Genomic DNA, 22004 nt, shown 5'->3' with positions numbered 1-22004 from the left:
TATAAACTTTATTGCTAATTAATTTTTATAAAATAATGTTTATCCCTCCATATTCAAATCCTGGTTCTGCCACTGAGCAAAGGTAGGTTTAAACTAAATTGCTCCTACATACTTTGGCTACGGAGTAAGTTGTGGACTAAACCTCTTACTTCATATTTAAACTTCCAAACGTAGCAATACATGAGTACAACGGAGTAAGTTAAACCACATCTCTTGACGGAATAATTAATTTACTACATGTTTACTCCACTTATAGGATCCACCGTAATAGATAGAAATTCATTTCCCAACCTCTTGATCCTCCAAACATATTATTTTAATCCATGACTTAAACAATCAAATGAGGCATAAAACAAAAGGAGAAAGGCGGAGTAAGCAATTTAATCCTTCTTATATATTTTAAATAGTAATCAAACATGACCAAAATCCGTTGGTCTATTACACAAGTTATACATAAATTCCACAAGCTATAGAAAAACGACTAAAATTTATGATCTGGCAACTGCTGGTCCTTCTCTGGTAAAATTGCAACACCTTATTAACTCGAGCTGAATAACAGGTGCACATCCATAGAGTGGAAGCCCCTTTTATTCTGAAAAAATAAAGCAAGAAAATAATTTTAAAATTCTATAAGTATAATTAGTTTCAGGAAGAATTTATAAGAGTTATTTGTGATTTTATTGTCCGCTAACAGGTTGCATGTATCAGGTATCCACCTGGTCATTGATTTTAAACTGTTCATCATCAGACAGCTGCCAAGATAAGATGCACGAATCAAACGGCTTCTGTGAATTTTGGTGAAGAAGACAGTCACAAAGTACCTTACTTAGGCGGTAGCAGTGGATGTGTCTGCGGGTTCAGAATCCAAAAGTGGTTTGAAGTCTTCAAGCTCCTTGAAATTCATCCAAGGCTTGTCCACAACTTTGGCCTGGTATAGTTTTTTCTCGCCATCCTGTATGGCCTCAATAGTAAGGTAGTACATGGTACCAGCAACAATTTGTTCTTTGGCACTCACAACACTGCTGAACTCCAGAAGAGCATTCTGCTCAATAAGCAATAATTTAAGTTTAAAATAAAAGTTGCATTGGAATTAAGAAAACCAAGACGTCCAACATGTTATTGTCATGAGTTATGATGTAAGAAAGAAAAAAGGATGGTCAATTTGAATATCAAGATATGTTGGCTTAATCAAATTGGGAGATATTAAACACATATATCTGAATCAAAACACCATGCTTCTTTTTCTTTTCAAATTACAAAACAACTTGGCTGCATAAAAGGAACACATACCGCCTTCTTGTTGTACTCATCCACTGCATAGCGACCGAGTTCCTCTATCTCAAGGCTGTTCTCTTTTGAAATTGGAACATCTGTTATTCCTCCTAGAATTGTCTTAGTCTCAGAATCCGCAACTGGTTTGAAGTCTTGAAGCTCCTTGAAATTCATCCAAGGCTTGACCCAAACTTTGGCTAGGTACAGTTTTTTCTCGTCATCTAGTACGGCCTCAATAGTAAGGTAGTACATGGTACCAGCAACAATTTGCTCTTTGACACTCACAACGCTGCTGAATTCCAGAAAAGCATTCTGCTCGAGCAACAATTCAAGTTAAAAAAAAAAGTTGCATTGGAATTGAAAAAAACCAAGAAGTCCAAAATATTATTGTTATGAGTTATGATGTAAGTAAGAAAAAATGATGGTCAATTAGCGTGTCAAGATATGTTGGCTTAAGCAAGTACGGAGATATTAAACATATATATATGTCTGAATCAAAACACCATGCTTCTTTTGCTATTGATTTGGATTATTCAAATTGCAAAACAACTTAACATGCATAGGAGGCACACATACCGCCTTCTTGTTGTACTCATCCACTGCATAGCGACCGAGTTCCTCTGTCACAAGGCTGTTCTCCTTTGAAACTGGAACGTCTGTTATTCCTCCTGGCATTGTTTTAGTCTCTTGCCCAGACATTTTCTCTCTCTCTCTAGCTATGTATCTGGCAATGAAGGTCGATCTTGGTTTGGTGTGTAGGATAGAGGTTCTTGGATGAGTATATTTATAGTAGAGATGTTCCAACCGGGGACGGAACCAGAATTTGAGTATAGGGGGTCTAAATAGTATCATTAATTTTTTGGGAAAATTCATAGTGTACCCATACAAAAATTTTAAATAGCCAATTTTTCCATGAAAACATCATAATATCTAATGTCCCCATAAAAAATTAACATTCTTTCTTCTATCCCCATTTTTATATTTAACTTTTTGTTTAGTTATTTTTAAAATAAAATTGACTAATTTACCCTTCTTTTCTTCTCCTCCCTCTTTTTCTTCTCCTTTACTGTGAACGCAAAACCAGTTTGACTTTGTATGATTATGAAACTACAAAACAAACCAAAATACAAAACATACCCACAAAGCAAATTAAAAGCCCATTATCCATATCCACTTCTCACTCCAAATAATGACTCGGAGAATGAAGTGATATCAGCAGGACTCGATAGTGGGGCCACCAATATCTCCCTTTTCATTTGAGAAATTAGATTGCCATATCTTTTGTGCCCTAGCTTCCATATCAAATACGGTGCAAGATTTGATTTTGAGGCGAAGTTGGTTTCTATTGGAACAATTAAACCTCTAACTAATGGAAAAATTAGAACTCCGGTGCATTCAGAATTTCTGAAGAGGTACCCAGATGGTGCCCACAATATTTACCTTGTGCATGTTGACCCATTTATGATAATTGAAAGATATGCTTTGTCTTTTCTATAAAGAGGAGTTTGACCCGGTGATGTTGATTTTGTTCGGAACTTCGGATGCTAGTTCTTGACAATCATACGGTTGGGTGTATTAGGATTTTCATAAGCTGATTCGTTGAAACTATGGGGTAAACCGGTTCACTAATATAAGCGGTACATCAAGAGGGTCAAACTAATTTTGCGTATAAAGGAGGAGAGAGGACATATAAGGGTATATTAGTCAATTTTAATTTAAAAATAATTAAATAAAAACTTAAATAAATAAATAGGGATAAAAGATAGAATGTTAAGTTTATATGGGGATATTGGATATTATGTTGTTTCTATGGGGAAATTGGCTATTTTGGATTTTTGTATGGGTACACTAAAGTTTTCCCTAATTTGTTTGTAATAAAAAAAAAAATACATAAAAACAATATAACACAAGATAAGAAGATCATTCACTATTTGAATTCACAAAAAAGACACAATAAATAACTAACACTAACAAAGTGTCATGTCTATTAAATAAACCACTTCATCCTTAGTTCCATGACACAAATCTAATAATTTAATAAATGAAGATGTCAAATTTACAAATAAATTCACTTCATTCTTGATTCATTCTATTTTATACTGACACCATGTCAGTTGCACTCATGGAAATTTAAATTTCTTTTGTATCCTAAAACTAGTTCCAGGTTTAATTATAATGATGAAAATTGAATATTCCTTTCTATCAATGATATGAAATTCTTACAATTCTCGAAAGATGTCCTACTAGTCCTGAGAACCGAAGAAGTGATTTAGTGGAGAACGGAGATGCTGAGTAATTGGTAGAGTCATGGAGAATGGAGATGCTGAAATTTGGGAATTGTTTTTTTTTTTTAAAATTTGGTTGGATCCGATGTTAATAATGAAATACACGGAATTGTCTTTTTAAGGAGCTTTGCTGATGCTATAATAAAATACCATTTGTTTCTGATTCTTTCTATGTATTACCTTTCTAATTAGGATAGGATTTTAATTTTCTTCTTTTCCACTCCTCACGCATGAAAGGCCCACTGTCTCAATTGTTCAAATTGAAATAAATCTGATTTTGGTTTTTAAAATACATTCAAGTCCTTTAACTTTGTTATATTATTATAAGGGGACTTATACATGTAAAACAAACAAATTAATAAAATTTCTATATTCTTAATAATAAAAAATATTTAACTCTTGGAGTGATTTAGCACCCCAAGCCATAACTTTGGTCCGCCCCCGGTTTCAACTTTTAGACTTCTCCATTTGAAACTTACAATTTGAAACGTGGGATAATTTTAACGGCATATGGATTTTTCATATAAAGATATGCATGTAATGAGTGAGAAAGCAAAGTTTAGTGAATCCAAAAATAGGGGCCCCACCATATCAGGAAAATTAAAAAGCATGAATCCATCACACCGCCAAAAAAAATCAAAGAATTTCGAAAGTAAAGAATAATTAATGTACTAAGAGAGATTATTAATCTGTTACTGTACTCCATATTAATTTTGAATTAAATATTTTTTAAATCATATATAACACTGAAATTTTTTTTTTTTTTTTTTTTTTTGTGAAGAAGAAATGTGGGAATCAAGCTCCCAGATTCCATTAATATTGACACAAAATGTGTCAGAAAGTTACAAAAAGGTATAAGTGTCCAAACAAATTACAGCAAATTAAATTAAAAAAGAAGCATGAAAGGTAAGTAAAAGAAAAAAAAGAAGTAACAAACAAGGTCAGAATGAGAAATGCAGATTATGCTAATTCCAATCTGAATGAGAATTAAAGGTAAGCCTCGTAACCCCAGGTATTCAAATTTTCTTCCTATTTCTGAGAAAACCAGTTTCCAAACTCCGTTGTTATCTCTCTTGCCAGCACCCTGTGCGACTTTTCTTCTTCTCTGAATATTCAGACACATCTTTTACACATGACTGCTTGGATTTGCTTTTCTTTTTTACACCGTGAGGGCAGTATGACTTGTTTATACATTCCCCGTGGAAACCAATAACCGGCTGTCAGTTGCGGTAGCATTTGAATAATGTTCTCTCTTACCTTAGTCGTATACATAGTAGGAATTATCGGCGGATACCGATACGTATCGGTATCGGCCGACACTGATCCGATACTGACGGATTTTCTGTTTTTCATCCAATTTATGCTATTTTGGTCCGATTCTAGTCATTATTCGTCTGAAAATTTGAACTAGTGATTGATTAAATAAAGTATAAACTATGCACATGCTAAAAACTAATCACATTCATTGATTAAATAGAGTATAAACTATGCACATGCTGAATATGTACGAGATATGCATATGGATATGAAGATGTTAACAATCCTTCATTTGGATCTACAATGTCTTCTTTTTTTGGTTCCGGACAACAATATCTCCATTTTTATCATAATACAGATGATGATGAAGTGATCCAGTCAGCATGACATAGTTTCTAGTAGTGAAAGAGTGTGTTTATAGTTTTAATGCTTGTATTATATTGTATTAGTGGATTATTTGATTGTAATAATTTATCTAAACATAAATTATTGACAAATTATTTTTTTATCAATTTTTTTTCTATTTTTTTAGTGTAAAACAAGCTTCTGGCAAAAAAGTTCGATACTCCGATCTATATCGGCCAATACCGGCTGATACACCGATCCCGTATCGGTATCGGCCAATACCGGCTGATACACCGATCCCGTATTGGTATCGGCCGGGACCGATCCTGATTCCGATACCGATAATTCCTACTATGGTCGTATATTCACACTGTGTGAATAGGTACTGTACTGTTACATCGCTTTTCTTAATCTGCTCGGCATTGTCCATCCTCTCTTTCTTAAATTTTCCACCGTGAGTATCTTGTTCTGCGTCATTATCCAGAGAAATATCACCACTCTTGTTGGCGCCTTTATTTCCCAAACTACCCTTATATTCATCTCCACCAGTGACCCTCCCTCTATTTACTGATAAAATGATTTGACAGTGAATTTACCATCCTCTATCCATCTCCAAATCACCTCATCTTGTTGATCATTTGTTCCCACCTGCAACTGCCTTAGTTCTGCTTTGAGCTGTTCTTCTTGTTGTATCTCTTCTTCAGTACTTGCATCTCTTGCTAAATGCAAATTCCAATTTCCTCCCTGTCTCACTTTCTTTACTGTGATATCCTTTTCCTGTGTTATCTCATATAGTGTTGGATATGCATCCCTAATCGGCCTATTCATCCAATTATAAGAAGAAAATGATATATTTTGTCAAAAAGGGTGAAACACACATGCTAGAGCTTCTCGTGGAAGAAGAAATAAGTTAATTTAGAATTTTGTGTTTTTGAAATTAATTATAAGAAGTTATGTGACATGTAATATGTTTGTGAGGATAAAGAATGATGTGGTTGCCCATTTTACTGGTCGCCTTGTAATTTTGCGGTGACAACTAAATTCTCAACTGAAATCAGACCGAGTCTGAGACTAAATAACCTGTTTTTGCTTCTCAGTTTTGAATCAATCAGTTGAATTAGTATTGAAAAGCAAAAATATGCTGGGCCGGAGGAGAAATTGGGAAGAAGAAAGAAACGAGACGACAGAAAAGGTACTCTCTAATTATAAAACTTCAACTGGCCTTGGTGCATATGCGATGTATACTTCTTTTTGCTTAAATATATTATCAATTATTAGCTCACTATGAACTCATATCAGTTTCTAAATGAGTACGTAGCTAAAAGAAAAACATTTAATGTTGGAATGCAACTCTATAAAATTTAATTTGGAATTGAATTTTTTTTTTTTTTATCGATCCAAATCCATCTTTTTTACTAGTACAGTGACAAAAAAGAGTAGGCCCACCCTTTGCCATTTTGCTTGAAAGGGGCACAACCCTTATTGTGCTATGATTGCGGTAAAGACAAAATACATGGATGAAACACATGTTTTCTAGATCTGCCTTAGCTTCCGCCCTTGTTCATGAGATTTCATCCATTATTCACTATTCAGGCCCTTAGGATTCTGACCCCACCTTATCTATTCGTCCTTTGTGATTGATCATAATAAAAAATAATCAGTCGTTTAATCAGGAAAATCTGTGAAGGTTTTAATTACCGCCAATGGACGTTATTTACAGCACTGGTTCAGAATCAAAATAATAATTATAGTATTACAGTCCAATAAAATTTTAAATTAGTTCGATAATTAATGCATGTGCTTCAAATTTTTTTGTTTCTTGGTAATTTCATATTTGTATCTTCTATTCTATTATATATGCCAGTTAGTATACGTTTTTTTTTTTTGTTTTTTTTTGTTTTTTGTTTTTTGTTTTTTGTTTTTTTTTGTTTTTTTTGTTTTTTTTTTTTTGTTTTTTGTTTTTTGTTTTTTGTTTTTTTTGTTTTTTGTTTTTTTTGTTTTTTGTTTTTTGTTTTTTTTGTTTTTTGTTTTTTGTTTTTTGTTTTTTGTTTTTCGTGTGGCTTTTTGATGTATTGCATTCACATAAATTTAAAAAATTTCCGCCTACATGCTTAAAAATAAATTGAACTAAGATTGCTAGCTAGATGGTGCTGGGGTTAGATTCCCGAAGTGGCGGAGCCGCTGCTTTCTTCCAAAATTTTTATTAATAGAAAATATATTAAATAAATATCGAGATTAGAGAACGCTTTTGCGTTTTATCGAAATATAGGGAAACCGTTATGGTTTATTACGGCCTCTGGCCGTTATGGCTTATCACGGCCAGCATTAATACTTAATTAATTATTACCCATTCTAACTGAACCGCGCAAGAAAAAAACCGGAAAAAAAAACCATGGCCATTACTATCTATCACGGCCAGAGGCAGAAAGAAAGAAAAAAAAAAAAGGGCTGGCCGTGATAACCCATCACGGCCATAGATTAAACAATTTTTTTTTTTTTTTTGGACCTGGCCGTTACTGTTCATCACGGACAGAGACTTTTTTTTTTCTCTGGCCGTTCTAATCTATCACGGACAGGGTTTTTTTTTTCCGTTTTTTTTATGGTTCAATTAGAATGGTTAAGCTTGTTAATTAGGTGCTAACTCTGGCCGTGATAAGCCATAACGGCCAGAGGCCGTGATAAACCATAACGGTTTTCCTATATCTGAATAAAACGCAAAAGCGTTCTCTAATCTCGATATTTATTTAATATATTTCCTATTAATAAAAATTTCGACTGCTTTCGTTGTTGCTGAATCGGCCACACTGTCGTCTGCTGCTGCCCCTCTTAAAAAAAGTAGGGGGAATTACATATATACCACTCAAAAACATTGAAATTACATATTTACCACCCTAAATTCTATAATTACATATATACCACTCAAAAACATTGAAATTACATATTTACCACTCTAAATTCTATAATTACACATTTACCATTCTAAATTCAAAGAACTCACATATTTATCCAACTAATCCAAAACTGAGACTAATTATATTTAATATTATATAAAATATAAATAACGACTTAATGATTTTCCTTCTTCTTTCCCCTTTAGCGTATGACTTTCCCGCTTTTTTTTTACTGCCAAAATTGTGACTCTATCTTCCTGCACACTAAAAACTCCATCTCTCCCATTCTCAAAAAAAAAGAAAAACGAAATGAGATATGTACCAGTATGGTGGGAATCATAGTAATTGGATAATTATTTAATAGAATAAATACAAGATAATTTTCAAATATGGAGGCTGCTAAGAATACATCTTATCTTGCATGCATGTGCTTAGACGAGTGTATCAGATGAAAATAGAACCTAAAAGCTATACTCGTATTTACCTGGTTTTCTTGATTAATTATAGTTTTTAGAATATTAAACATAATTAATCTGAGTTTTGGATATATTTGATATATGTTAAAATTATATTGGATAAATATGTGAGTTCTTTGAATTTAGAATGGTAAATATATAATTATAGAATTTAGAGTGGTAAATATGTAATTTCAATGTTTTTGAGTGGTATATATGTAATTATAGAATTTAGGGTGGTAAATATGTAATTTCAATGTTTTTGAGTGGTATATATGTAATTCCCCCAAAAAAGTAATACATAATGTACTAAAACTGATTTGAGTTGCTTCAAAATTATATGTATCACGTATACATTTCAAATATTTTAAATTGTAAGTAATAAAATAAATTATTTAATTAGAGTAATTATTCTTAATTTGTATATTTATAAGATAAAATAATTACATTATATTCACTCGATCGTTTTATTCATATATAGCTATATATGATCATATGTAATTAACTCGTGTTATTCATATATAACTATGATCATATGTAATTTCTTGGATGCATGTAATAGGTTTACAAGTTCTATATAATATTTTACAGGATCCGTCAATTAGGTTTTAAATTTCTGTAGAGTATTTTTTAGGATATGTTACATAGTTTTACATGATATATCATATATTTTACATGAGCTATGCATTGTATTATTTTTATTTTATTTTACTGGATCTGTTTAACAGTTTCACATGATATATATGCAATAGTTTACAATATATATGAAATATTTACATGATCTAGCTAATAGTTTTACTGATTTAAATTTTCAGTATTTATCTAATAGATTTAGAGGATCTATACAATATTTTACATGATATATGAATCAAGTTTAAATGTTATGTAGATTATTTTACCGGATATAGTTCACAGTTTTGACATGATAATGTGCATTATTTTACAATATCTATTATTATTGATGTTTAAAGATTTACAGTATATAGTTCACAATTTTACAAGATACAGTTTACAATTTTACATCATATATAAAGTATTTTACATGATATAGTTCACAGTTTTATAACCTTATTTGTTATGTTTTTCTGCAGGATGATATTTCTAAAGAACGTATTGTTCTAGTGATGATGCTTATAACTCATCCAAACAGTACTAAATAAAGGGTTGTGAATTAAAAGTTTTTGTATGTTGAATAGTATGATTGTGTGGAATGTATGAATTTGTATTTAGAATGTTATTGTTTGTTTTTGCTACTATTGGACAGTGATGTTTTCAATAGTGATATTTTATGCTTATGAACAGTTATTAATATTTAACAATGTGGTCGTGAATAGTTGATGTATTGATGTTTTATAGTTTGCATTTGTTAGTTTTACTGTATACATCTTTTAAATTTATAGTATTGAAGTTAATTTGCAGTGTGTTTATCTCAGTTTATAGTGTTTTATATTTCAGAGTTATAGTTTTATAGTTTACATTTGGAAATTTTATAGTATTGAAGTTCTATAGCTTGCATTTGTATGTTTTACATTATGTGTAGTGTTAATTTACAGAATATAGATGCATATATAAATATTAGTAATTGAAAAACAAATTATGATATTTAAAAAAAAAATTAATTTTAATTTCAGAAAAAAAAAATTTGATTCAAAAAGATTAATTTTGCATAATTTCCAAGGTTATTTTGAAAAAACTGCAAGTTTGAGAAGTGAGTTTTAAAATGTTCTAGAAGGTTTTAAAATTATCATTAACTGTAAGTTAGAGAAGTACACAAAGTGGTATCGCAGCATATACAGTTAGTTTGACAAGTTGTGCAAGTTGCAAGTGTTGGTATAAATTTTCAGAATATTTAGATAGTTAGAAATTAATTAAAATAAATCAAATTGAAATAGAGTTACCCGGATCGTGTACGTAACACTTTCCTTAAGCGTATTCCGTCTCATCATGCAAGATGGAACCGCAACCAAGATAATCCGGGATTGTTGCTCCTTAGGCACGCCATGGAAGTAACTGATGATAACTCCGCAATATCCAGCATAGATCAGAATTTGATTAATTGGGATAAAATACAAATGGAGGATCAATCAAAGGAGACTTTTCTGTGGGAGCTAATCAAAGAAACATATTTGGTTTCTTATTTGTTTTATTTCTCCGATCTCTTTCAACAGAGAAGGATGTACCATTTATAATATTCAAAACATTAACAACTTATGCGTTGATTAATTGTCTTAAGAAGAGATTAATAGAGAGATTAATGAGATTCGTGGCTCTTCTGTAACGCCTTTTGATTTAATTATTAAACACATTTGGTTCCTTTTATCCAAATTAAATTGCAATATTTTACAGGATTTGTCAGTTAGGTTTTAAATTTCTGTAGTGTATTTTTTAGAATATGTTACATAGTTTTACAGGATATATCATATATTTTACATGAGTTATGCATTATATTGTATTTTTTTTTTCCATTGGATCTGTTTAACAGTTTCACATGATATATATGCAATAGTTTGCAACATATATGCAATATTTACAGGATCTAGCTAATAATTTTACTGATTTAAATTTCCAGTATTTATCTAATGGATTTAGAGGATAAATAATATTTTACAGGATATATGAATCAAGTTTAAAGGTTATGTAGAGTATTTTACCTAATATAATTTACAGTTTTACATGATATATGCATCATTTTACAATATCTAATATTATTAATGTTTATAGTTTATAGTTCACAATTTTATAGGATATAAAAAATATATCAACACTTATAATTCAATACATTTTTTTTTTCTTTGAAGTTATTTTTTTTTATTGTATTCATATTATGGCAGAGGCATGTGGCTATGGTCAACACTGATAGCCAAACAATCTTGTTTCAAGGTTAAAGGGCTGAATTTTGTATGGAGGTGTAGGTACAGGAAAGACTATGCTCGTGGACTTGTTCTATGACAAATTGTGAGTTTTAAATTTTTTAATTCTTAATTCATTTAAAAAATTATAGTTCTATGTCATAATAATAGTGTACAGACAAGCTAAGTGACACGCTAAGTGATCTGCATGTTTCTTCCTCACCATTATGTAGAAATTTCTTGTAGAAATAAAAACCAAAAGTTAACTATTGTTAGTGGTGTGATCATTGAAAGTTCTCCCATATATATGTCCCTTTTATGATGGCATGCAATATAAATATTTGAATTATGCAGAGCAACTAATATCAGCTATACAAGAGTGGTACACTAACCTTCCATGCCAATGTTCATAAACTTCAATTCTGAAGATGTCAGAAAGTAGGTAGAGGTTCCCACTTAAAGATTTGTCGAAGGTATATATTTAACTTATAACATAAATTGTTACTGATTAAGACCATCTTATTCATAGGAAAACCAATATCCATCATGGAATTTTCATGGCAATGGAGTATGATGTTGACTGCTATCCTTTTCCAAACAAAAGTAAGCCTTTTTTTTATTCATATATGTTATTTTCATCTTATCTATTAATAATATGTAGATTCTTATTTATATATGTGTACTTACTAAAGCTCAATTCAAAGTTTGTGTCAAGTGTTATATATATTAGTCTGTGTAGCTTTTTTTTTTTGGCTTTTAATTTACAAAATTCAAAATTTGTATCAAGTGCTTATATACATGTACTTTTTTTGTACAATACTAAACAATGCTTGAAAAATTCAAATATCCAATAATCAACAATACTCCACTCTCTAAAACAAACTAACTCATTTTCTCATTTTTATAGCAGTGAGGACAGCATAGCAAGATAAAAGGAATAGTGACTCCATTGCTTTTTGTAAAAATATTTTTGCAAATTTAGTCAATTCTAAATATTATTTTGTTAATTGTCTTGAATTAGGGCATATTTTGGGTATATATTGTTAGCACTTTTGTTGTAATGTTTTTGGGTATTTTGATATAATGCATGATCATTATACTATGTCGATTAATGTTAATTACATGTTTATTTCCTCTATATTTCAATGTGTTTGTTCATTTGGTTGAATGAGAATTGGGCAATGTAAATGAGTTGGTACCGAGTTGGTAGATAAAGGATTGTAGAATGAGGGCATGCTTATATGCCATTTAGACTTGTTATTTCCATGGAAAATTGGGGTGGGTACCACGTATGCTCCCCTTATAAATACACAGGTGGGTTCCATTTTCGCTTGCCTTGGAAATACTGAGGTGGGTTCCATGTACTCTACCCTTGGAAATACTCTAGAGGGCCTCACTTACGTTGCCCTTGGAAATAACCAGGTTGGCCCCGCATCTGCTGGCCTTGGAAATATTCGGGTGGGGTCCACTTACGCTTTCTGGGAAATACTTAGGTGGGTCCCACATTCTCTGCCATTGGAAATACTCCAGATAGTGTTCAAGTTCGAAAGTATTTCCATGCGCTCTTGTTCCAAAAGTAAGAAATGAGTATTTCCAACGGTGTCCTTGGAAATAAACACTATTACCAACGAGGGTTGTTGCTACAAGAGTATTTCCAACGGTAGCGCATGAAAATGACAATTTCAGGGCTTGTTCCAACGGTACATCCATGGAAAAACTAATTTTCTGCTCTTGCAAAAAAGGGATTTTCTAGTCATGAGATAGGGGATGGCACAAGGTGTAGGGTCTTTGCACAACCTTGGTTCAGCGGGGGTATTGAAACTATACCTCAGTCAGAGCTTGACCGACAACTAGTAGTTAGCATCGCGTGTCATCAGAAATCGGGTTGTGTATTGAAGATAAGGAAAATAATCAAATCAAATATGATCCAATAACTAATGGCTCCAATTAGCAAAGTTATAGCAGATCCGTGAATTTAGTAATAGATTGTATTCAAATATGTATCCAAGCTGTATATAATCTTGTGTAAATAGGAAATAGCAACGGCTATAATTTTGTGTAAATAGGAAATAACAACGGCTATATTATACTATAGTTTAGGAAAGAGCAACAGCTCATTAGGCTGTGTAAGCACATGTAAATCTTCAATATGTACACATCTTTTCTATCAATAAACAACCATTAATCTTCATTGTTCTTTGTATGATGGTATCAGAGCACTGATTAGGTGTATCTATATTGGACTCGCTTAGTAATCCAATCCAACCCGTTGCGATGGCTAAAAATCAGACCACGGTAAACAGCGAGGAGTTATCTGAGATGTTCGCTAGCACCACAAAAATTCCGCACGCGGCAGCTGGCCAAAAAAATGACTCGAAACTGGACATGTCCCTTTCCAGGTGAACCTTTTAAATAACATAGGATTCGGTTGACAACATTCAAATGACTTGTTCTTGGACTATGCATAAATTGACTTACTACACTGACTGCATATGTAATGTTGGCATCAGAGCATGTAATCATGAAAATGTATTGTGACAACAATGCTACAAGGCACATTGCATCAAACCCAGTGTTTAATGAAAGAACCAAATACATAGAATTCGACTGTCATTTCATACGGGAAAATATTCAATCCAAAGAAATTGAAACCCCATACGTAAATAGTAAATATCAACTAGCAAATATCTTCACAAAAGCAGTTGACGGAAATACATTTCGCCAAATCACTAGCAAGTTGGGCTCTTGCAACCTATTTGAACCCAACTTGAGGGGGAGTATTGAAGATAAGGAAAATAATGAAATTAAATCTGATCCATTAACTAATGGCTCCAATTAGCAAAGTTATAGCAGATCCGTGAATTTAGTAATAGACAACTATATTCAAATATGTATCTGTATATAATCTTGTGTAAATAGGAAATAGCAACGGCTATAATTTTGTGTAAATAGGAAATAACAACGACTATATTATACTATAGTTTAGGAAAAAGCAACAACTCATTAGGCTATATAAGCACATGTAAATCTTCAATATGTACACATCTTTTCTATCAATAAACAATCATTAATCTTCATTGTTCTTTGTATGATTGTGGGATATGGACTATATCATAGAGTTGTTTGGCTATGAAAAAAGCATAGAGATTGCATCTTCAGTCGTTCCTGCAACAATAGATCAAGGTGCAGATATGTTAGTTTTCCTGCCTGCGGCTAATGGTCTTTACTCGGTGAAAAAGGCTTATGAAATACTGAAAAATGCGGAATAATTGCGATTACCAAGTCAGATAATGGTTTGGTCAATAATTTGGACAAGAGGGGAGATTTTGCCAAGAGTGTGGCTATATCTGTGGAAGCTGATGCACAATGCGGTATCGCTGGGGGCCATTATGAAAAGAAGGTTCCTGGAAGTGGATCCATCATGTTCTATTTGTGGATGTGAAGTTGAGGATGTGTACCACATGATTTTTTTTGTGTTAGTTTGCTAGAATGTGCTGGTTCGTGGGGCCCCTGAAATTAAGAACATGTTTGTTACCACCAATGTTGAACGAGGTACTGGTAAAGATAAGTGAGGTGGTGGATGATGATACATGGTTGGTTATAGTGAACTCCATGTGGTCTATGTGGAGATGTCGGAATGATGCATCTTATGGTGGAAAGTCGCCAACCTTTGAGCAGTTCTTCAAATATCACTCCCAAATCAACATGGAGTCTTTTTATTAGAGCTATTAGGAAAAGTAAAGCGATAGCTAGCTAGGACAATTCAGATAGATTCTCAATCCCTAACGAGCGTTAAGGAGGTTTGTTGTTACTCGGATGGATCATGGACCCAACAGTGGAACGGAGGTATTGGCGTGATCATTGAGAGAAATGGAGAGCTTGTCACGTACAAATCTGAGCAGGTCAAAGGCTCGTGTCCTCTTCATACTGAAGCAATTGCGCTTAGGGAAGACATGAATATGGTCAGTAATATGGGATTTTCAGAATGTGTGTTTTATTATGATTGCCAGGTATTAGTTTATTCCTGCAACAGGCTAGTATCACCGGTAGAAGTGGATTGGAGAGCATTTTCCACTGTCTTTGATGTTTGCAAATTACTGAAGGTGCAAAGTAAGTTTGAGTGCCGCTATGTCCCAAGATGCCAAATAGATTTGGCTGATAATCTGGCAAAGTAGGGAAGGATGAATGGGTGGAGTTACACTGGTTTCACATTTCCCTTTTTTTCGTTAAGCAAGGCACTAAATTCTGTTTAGATAGTGGGAAAGAGTATGTTTGCTGTTAGCAAGAAGCAACCTCTGTTGTAAGAACTGTTTTTGCATAAATGAAGGGCGTCTATGGGTTTAAAAGGAAAAAAAAAAAAAAGGGTTAAAACTTACCAAAGGTTCGGTGAGCTCAGGTACACTCCATTCTACTCTGCAGTGCCATACATGGATAGAAAATTAGGTAGCGGGCTGATATTTCTGTTGTTTTCACCTGAAAACAACTTATGGGTGGGACTTTCTTCTCTAGTGTGCCATTTGGACTATCACAGCACATGCCGTTTCTCAATTGGATCTCGATTTATGTATTGGGCTTTTATGGGCTGACATGACCGATCGCTATATATTAAGCAATCAAGTTAAACATAATACTCATTTCTATAACAGTCAACAACTGTTTTAAATGTTTTGAAATACTTTTTCAAACTTCTTAAAATGCACATTTTATTATCAAAAAACTACACACATCTCTATTATAAAATATTGTTCTATTTTTTTTAGTGACTAGTGAGCATTATATTTTTCTTCCTTGGATTTAGATAGTGAGCATTCTAATACCGTTCATTGCCAACTTTAACAGTACACTGAGGCCGTGCTCCAGAGAGAGGAACGACTCCATTAAAGAGAAGGAAGGAGAAATCTGCACAATCACAGTCAATCTACGCCGTTTACCTGCTCCAAAAGAGCGTAATTGGAGAGGGAAAGGAAGGAACGTGAGTACTGTAGCGAGAGGAACACGGAGAATTACACTTTGCAAAGTTACGAAATTTGTACCCTCCGAATCGGAGTGAGTTTTACTATAATGAGAGTAGCGGTACGGCACTCCTTCCCTAGCTTTCTCTTCTTTCCCCTTCCTCTCTGTACTAGGGTTGTGGAGCACAGCCTGATGAAACAGTCAAAGCCTGATGCTCTGATTCTTGTGTGGCGAATTAAGTATTGAGAAGGTCCTTTTGACCCGATTAGCAAACAAAAAGATAACGCACAAAATTAAAGAATATCATAAATAAATTTCCATTATATACTATTTAGCCTTCCCTTAACATATTCTCCATTTCTATCAACAACCTAACTCTTTGCTTGTTTTTTCAAAGAATTGATTATATTAGTTAACTAATGACAACATATATGTATATACCAATCAACAAATCAATAAACTTCTAGTCCATATAGAACCCCAGCGTACCGTTCACCGCCATCCCTCGCAAAAAACACCTCTCTCAACCTTGTAAACGCCTGCCACGTCAGCAGACTATCGGATCCAGCCTGATGGCAGCGACCAACGGCCCGCTCCACCTGCAAGGTTGCGGCGACCCGATCCAACCCACCATACAAACTGTCACAGTACTTGATCATGTGCTTCATGTCGAAAACCCTACCTCCAAAATAAACCTTGACCAATTCTAGAAATTCGGACATGGATCTCGGCAGCCGCCGGCTTGTCAGAATCTTAATCAAGTACGCAAAATCGTACGCACTGTGAAAAGTTACCCATGTCACAGCTGAATCATTGCAAACCAAACCAGATGACATGAACAGCTCGGCAAACTGACGCGAGTCGATCCCTCTTGCCCGGTTCTTCTCAAAATCAATCCCGTGATTTTTCAACAATTCAATCGAGTCAGGTGCGTGGTGGTCAACCAAAGGATCGAAATCCTTGAAATTGAATTCCCAGACAAGAAGTGAGCCTGAATCGGAGGCAGAGTCTGACAAGGTGAGGCCCAGCTGGATCAACTTGAGTGAATCTACGTTAGATTTGAGGAGAGAGTATCGCTCGACTGGGGAGAGGAGAAAAGGGTTCTTCTTTGGCCGATACACCACGCCCGGAAACTCCGTGTCCATGGCAGCAAACGGGTACTTGTCAATCGATTGGCAGATCAAGTCAAATTCTGACTCGAGGTTGTCAGCCCAGACCGATCGCACTTCGATCTTGCGCTTCGTCTGGTCTAGCTCAAGCATCTTTACTTGTATATACTGTATTTATAGTAGTACTATAATATTTTTCTTGTTTTTTGGCTGTGATTTTTTTGTTTGCTCCGGTGAAGTGTGAAGCAAAACTAGCGAGGGGTTTTATAAAGGAAGTGGGAAAGAAAGAAAGAAGGTAAGGGGGGATGAAAGAGGTTTCTGAGAAGAAACGGCGAAGGAAGAATGGGTCTCATTTCCACCAGCCCGCCTTTCTATGCGTTCGTGATTAACATTTACTGCTCTTCAGTTTATACAACTGGATGTATCCATTAGTGTGTTATTAGCGGGGAATTTGGTGTCGATTTCGAAAAAGACGAGGCTGCTTGAAATAGGAGAGTTATCAGTTATTAGTGCTAATGGAGAGTTGATCTTATTCTGGTATCTGTGGGTCCCAAAGTAAGAGGTCCACGTCGAATTAGTGAGTTAGGTAGACTTGGTTCAATAATTATAATTATTGTGGGAGAGCCAAATTACTTGTCATTTACTAATTTGCATTATCAAGAATGAAATAATTTCAAAAAAATTTAGTTATAACTATTTTTAGATAAAGATGTGGATTAAATTTTATAAGGTTAAATTTCCATAAGGATTGTTCAATCCAGTTTTAAAAGTACAATTTTTCATAAAAGTACATTATCCTAATCACTAAGCTAAAATTTAGTTCTCAATTTTTTTTCAATTTTTTATAATGTTTGATTCTATGTTATGATAGTTCAAGTAGGTACATAATTTGAATTCTTTATTCACACTTTGTTGTCTACAGTTAGTGCTTTACTTATTTTTTAATATGACCTATGCTTAATTTATCAAATCTATTATGTTATTTAATCATAAATTCATTATCCAACATATTTTCAATATGCAAATATCATGAACTTCTAAACAACTTTTTGTCATTATTTTACATTAATATTATTCATCATAGCATATTAGTATTACAATTTATATTTCTATTTTTAAATGTTAATATTCTTAAAACTTTCTTTGACTTCAGTTATTTTGACTGTATCTCATGAGCATTAAGCCATTAAGCGACGGTCAATTTGGTATTGCATATGGTCTAAGAGAGAATGATGGGATTGCTCTAAACAAGAAATCAGTCTCTAAAGAAGGTTGTCTGTACATGGCAAATAGAGTCAAAAGACTAAAAGAGCGCTAGGTGGAGTGAACCCAATTATTGCCTGAAGTAAAGCGTGTGAAATGATGTTGGAGATAAATGTTATAAATTAAAAGCATGCGTTTTTAGTATGCTAATAGATTCCGCTGCACCGATTAAAGAAAGTGCTGCTGTGTAGGAAGTTGTATTTCACCATTCTAATTTCATGTGGCCTTCACGGTACAGTAATGTGCTCAGGCGGGTTGAAATCATAACTTGCAAATTTGCAAGTTTCAACGTAGCAGGGGCAGAAATAAAAATATTGAATGAGGTGTAATTTTTAAGTATTTTGAATATTAAGTATATTTTATACTCTTTTTTGAAAAAAAATATAGAAATAAAAATATATTTTGGGAGAAGTTTTCGGATATAGACAATATTTTATAATTTTTTCTAAAACTGAAATATATTTTCAATTTTTCATAATTAAAAAATATAAAAAATAGAAACATATTTTTGAAAAATAATTCCTGGCACTTGTCCATCTTGATTCCACTTGAGTGCAACACTTTCTTCTTAAACAATTGATTAAATGTTGAACTTTTGTCCATTTTTTATTTTTTTGACTACTTCTGATAAAAAAAATTAAAATATTTCATATAAATGTACTTATATTATGATGGAGAATCAAGTTGAGTTTAGTAACATCTAAAAATTATTGAGCTTAATATAAAAACAAATTATAAGTTCTAGTTGTTTGATTTTTTTTTTTTTTAACTTATGATTGAGTCATGCTTTTTGGTATGTTTAGATATTATCCAAAATAACTCATTAATTTACAATTTTTGAAATAAATCTATGATTCTGAAGTACTATTTTTTTTTCCACGTGATAAAACGCGAAACACAAAGTGTCGCATACAAATGGAGCATGGAAAATCTGGAAAGTGACAGGATGCTTAGTCCGACCAGCCCAATATAGAACGATGGCAATTGAGTGTAGCATCAACAGCCGACCTAATCAAGCAACCATACATTCTCTCAATTTTGTGTAGTCCCATCTACTAATTCCTTTAGACAAAGTTAAAATTTATATTCTTAACTTCATCAAAATATTCAAGTGTTGTTTAATTTAAAAATTATGGAATCAATATAAAATGACAATTTAATATCATTAATACAGATGTACGTACTCCCAGAGCTAAAAGTTGGAACTCTAAATTTTATCTTTTCATGCACCAAAATAATATATTATATTTATTTATAATAGATTTGAGAAACTATAAAACTGGAACTTTATTATTTAGCTTATGAAGTATATATATAAAAACCAATCGTTTCTAATTAATTAGCTGTTTAAAACTGATATAATGATTATTGAAATTAACTTGGGGACGTTATAATAAGGTTAAAACTTATATTAGGTTTTTTTTTCTTTCTTTTTCTTCTATACATATTGCTAACGTTTGCCCGAAAGAAAATAATAACAAATCAAATGTGAGAAATATATGCACTAGGGTTGTATCAGGCTTTGCTCCAGGAAAAAATTCTAAGAACAAATAAATATGTTTCTCGAAACGTTCAAAACAGATACAACGGTACAGTAATTCAACATAAAAACATAAGAAATAATAAATTTAAGAGTTGCATTAAATTTTAGACACATCAAATATATCATTTTTTAAACTAAAAAGAACAACAAGATAGCTAGGACAATTGTACAATTGGCAAGTAGAAGAAGTCTTAAAATTGTAATCGAGAATGCAACTTGTTTCCACCATGTTACTCCCACAAGAATTATCCAAAGTTCAAGGGTTCGAGCTCCTCACATGTCTTCACAGATTTTGCAAAACTTTTAAAATAAAATAAAAGAGAAAAACAAATTAATCTGATACAATAATTATCTGATCAAAATTAATAAAAAAAATATAGGAATCAAACGACTTAAATATAAATAATGGGACAAAGTTAAAAAAGAAGAAGATGGGATTAATATAAATATCAGTTCTATTTGTAGAAAATCGCAGGTTCGAATTCAAATAAAGAAACATTTTATGAATATTAAATAGTTAGACGGCTTGACTACCAACCTTTACTCAAAACATGAATATTGTTTCTTTAAATACATATTAAAATTAATATAACCTTAAAATTTATATAAAGTTCTATGTTTTGTAATATCACAAATTAGTTTTTCTTTTTATTAATTGACGAGTCGGTGACAAAAAATTTCCAACCACAAAAATCACTTCTTTTATATTTCCACATGAAAACTCGTAAGAAGACTAAATTAGTCATCAACCATATAACCTACCGGTCTTCACTAAGATTATGTTTATTATGATGTAAGAAGTGGAGTAGGTATCTTCAAATTTTGAATTGTCAAACGAGAATTTAAAAAGTAAAATAGAAATAAGATTGAGTAAAATAAGTTAATTCAGAATAAATTAATTTATCATTTTAGATAAATTAACTTTAACTATTACAGATAAAGATTTATTAATTTAATCGAAAGTTAAAATTAGATGTAATATATGAAGAATAAAATAAACTAACAAACTTAATTCTTTTTAAATAGCAACCAAACATACCTAAACTAAAAAGTAATAATAGAGACCAACGACATCCGTCGGCGGCATAAGATGCCTATCATACACGCGTCCTCTGCGCGGCTCCTTTAAATACAATTTTTCTTTTGGTTCTTATTAGAGCAGATAGGATGGGATCATGGGACTTATTCAAAGTTCAAAGTTCAAACTCTATAGGAGTCTTAATTTGACCAGTAATAACTACACGGACGCTGTCACTTTAGCTGTTTAGTATTAGCCTTGCACTAATTAATTGGGTTGACCACTGACCAGCGATTAATTGGAAGCGTCCAAGACGAATTTAATCATGCATGCACTGTGCTTGTGTAGTGGCGACTGGCGACGGTCAAAGTCTCACCAATGGTATTTGAATTCTCAACTAATTTAATTTGTTTTCGAAATATTAATCACCCGATTGCAAATATCTATACATCGATCGACAATCAGATAGGTTTCTATTGAATGTCCTTGATAAAATTTATTAGCCCTGCATAGCTTCTCTGCACGCTGTCACTGGGCTCCATTATTCAAATAATGACCGCGATCGTGACATATCTGTGTCACTGTAAGATGGGCCCAGAGACATCAGAAATGGAGAGCACGCTGATACTCTGAACTGGAGACGAACTAGGTGAAGCGGTTAAGACGTTCATTATAACAGATCAGCTGTTCGTCTGACGTGGAGGCTGAGGTGGCACACGAAGAATCAATAGAGCTAAGACAATGAATTTAGCCGATTCTTATTC

At 32.9% G+C, this 22004-nt stretch overlaps 2 protein-coding genes across 2 annotated transcripts; both read right to left on the bottom strand.

Annotated features, from left to right (window-relative positions):
- Nucleotides 1–372: 372 nt before the first annotated feature.
- LOC144575567 (multicystatin-like) lies at nucleotides 373–7705 on the bottom strand. The gene is made up of 5 exons (XM_078325760.1): nucleotides 7697–7705; nucleotides 1849–1976; nucleotides 1291–1584; nucleotides 822–1042; nucleotides 373–592 (listed from the first exon to the last, which is right to left on the bottom strand). Exons 2-4 carry the CDS (start codon nucleotides 1969–1971, stop codon nucleotides 827–829), a joined length of 633 nt encoding a protein of 210 aa, XP_078181886.1. The 5' UTR covers nucleotides 1972–1976; nucleotides 7697–7705; the 3' UTR covers nucleotides 373–592; nucleotides 822–826.
- Nucleotides 7706–16600: 8895 nt separating this feature from the next.
- LOC144575503 (putative CCR4-associated factor 1 homolog 11) lies at nucleotides 16601–17755 on the bottom strand. Its single transcript, XM_078325668.1, has one exon. The coding sequence runs from the start codon at nucleotides 17567–17569 to the stop codon at nucleotides 16760–16762; it is 810 nt and encodes a 269-aa protein (XP_078181794.1). The 5' UTR covers nucleotides 17570–17755; the 3' UTR covers nucleotides 16601–16759.
- Between the last annotated feature and the right edge of the window lie 4249 nt (nucleotides 17756–22004).

Source organism: Carex rostrata, chromosome 24, assembly GCF_964058835.1.
Source record: "Carex rostrata chromosome 24, lpCarRost1.2, whole genome shotgun sequence".
Taxonomy (NCBI): Eukaryota; Viridiplantae; Streptophyta; class Magnoliopsida; order Poales; family Cyperaceae; genus Carex; species Carex rostrata.
This window is presented reverse-complemented; position numbering and strand designations above follow the sequence as displayed.

Bases quoted from the DNA above. Each gene is read 5' to 3' on its own strand.
- LOC144575567 (XM_078325760.1), bottom strand. From the start codon at position 1,971: ATGTCTGGGCAAGAGACTAAAACAATGCCAGGAGGAATAACAGACGTT. The intron at 1,585-1,848 runs GTATGTGTGCCT...TTGCTCGAGCAG, and splicing joins ATGAGTACAACAAGAAGGCG to AATGCTTTTCTGGAATTCAG. The intron at 1,043-1,290 runs GTATGTGTTCCT...CTTATTGAGCAG, and splicing joins ATGAGTACAACAAGAAGGCG to AATGCTCTTCTGGAGTTCAG.
- LOC144575503 (XM_078325668.1), bottom strand. From the start codon at position 17,569: ATGCTTGAGCTAGACCAGACGAAGCGCAAGATCGAAGTGCGATCGGTC.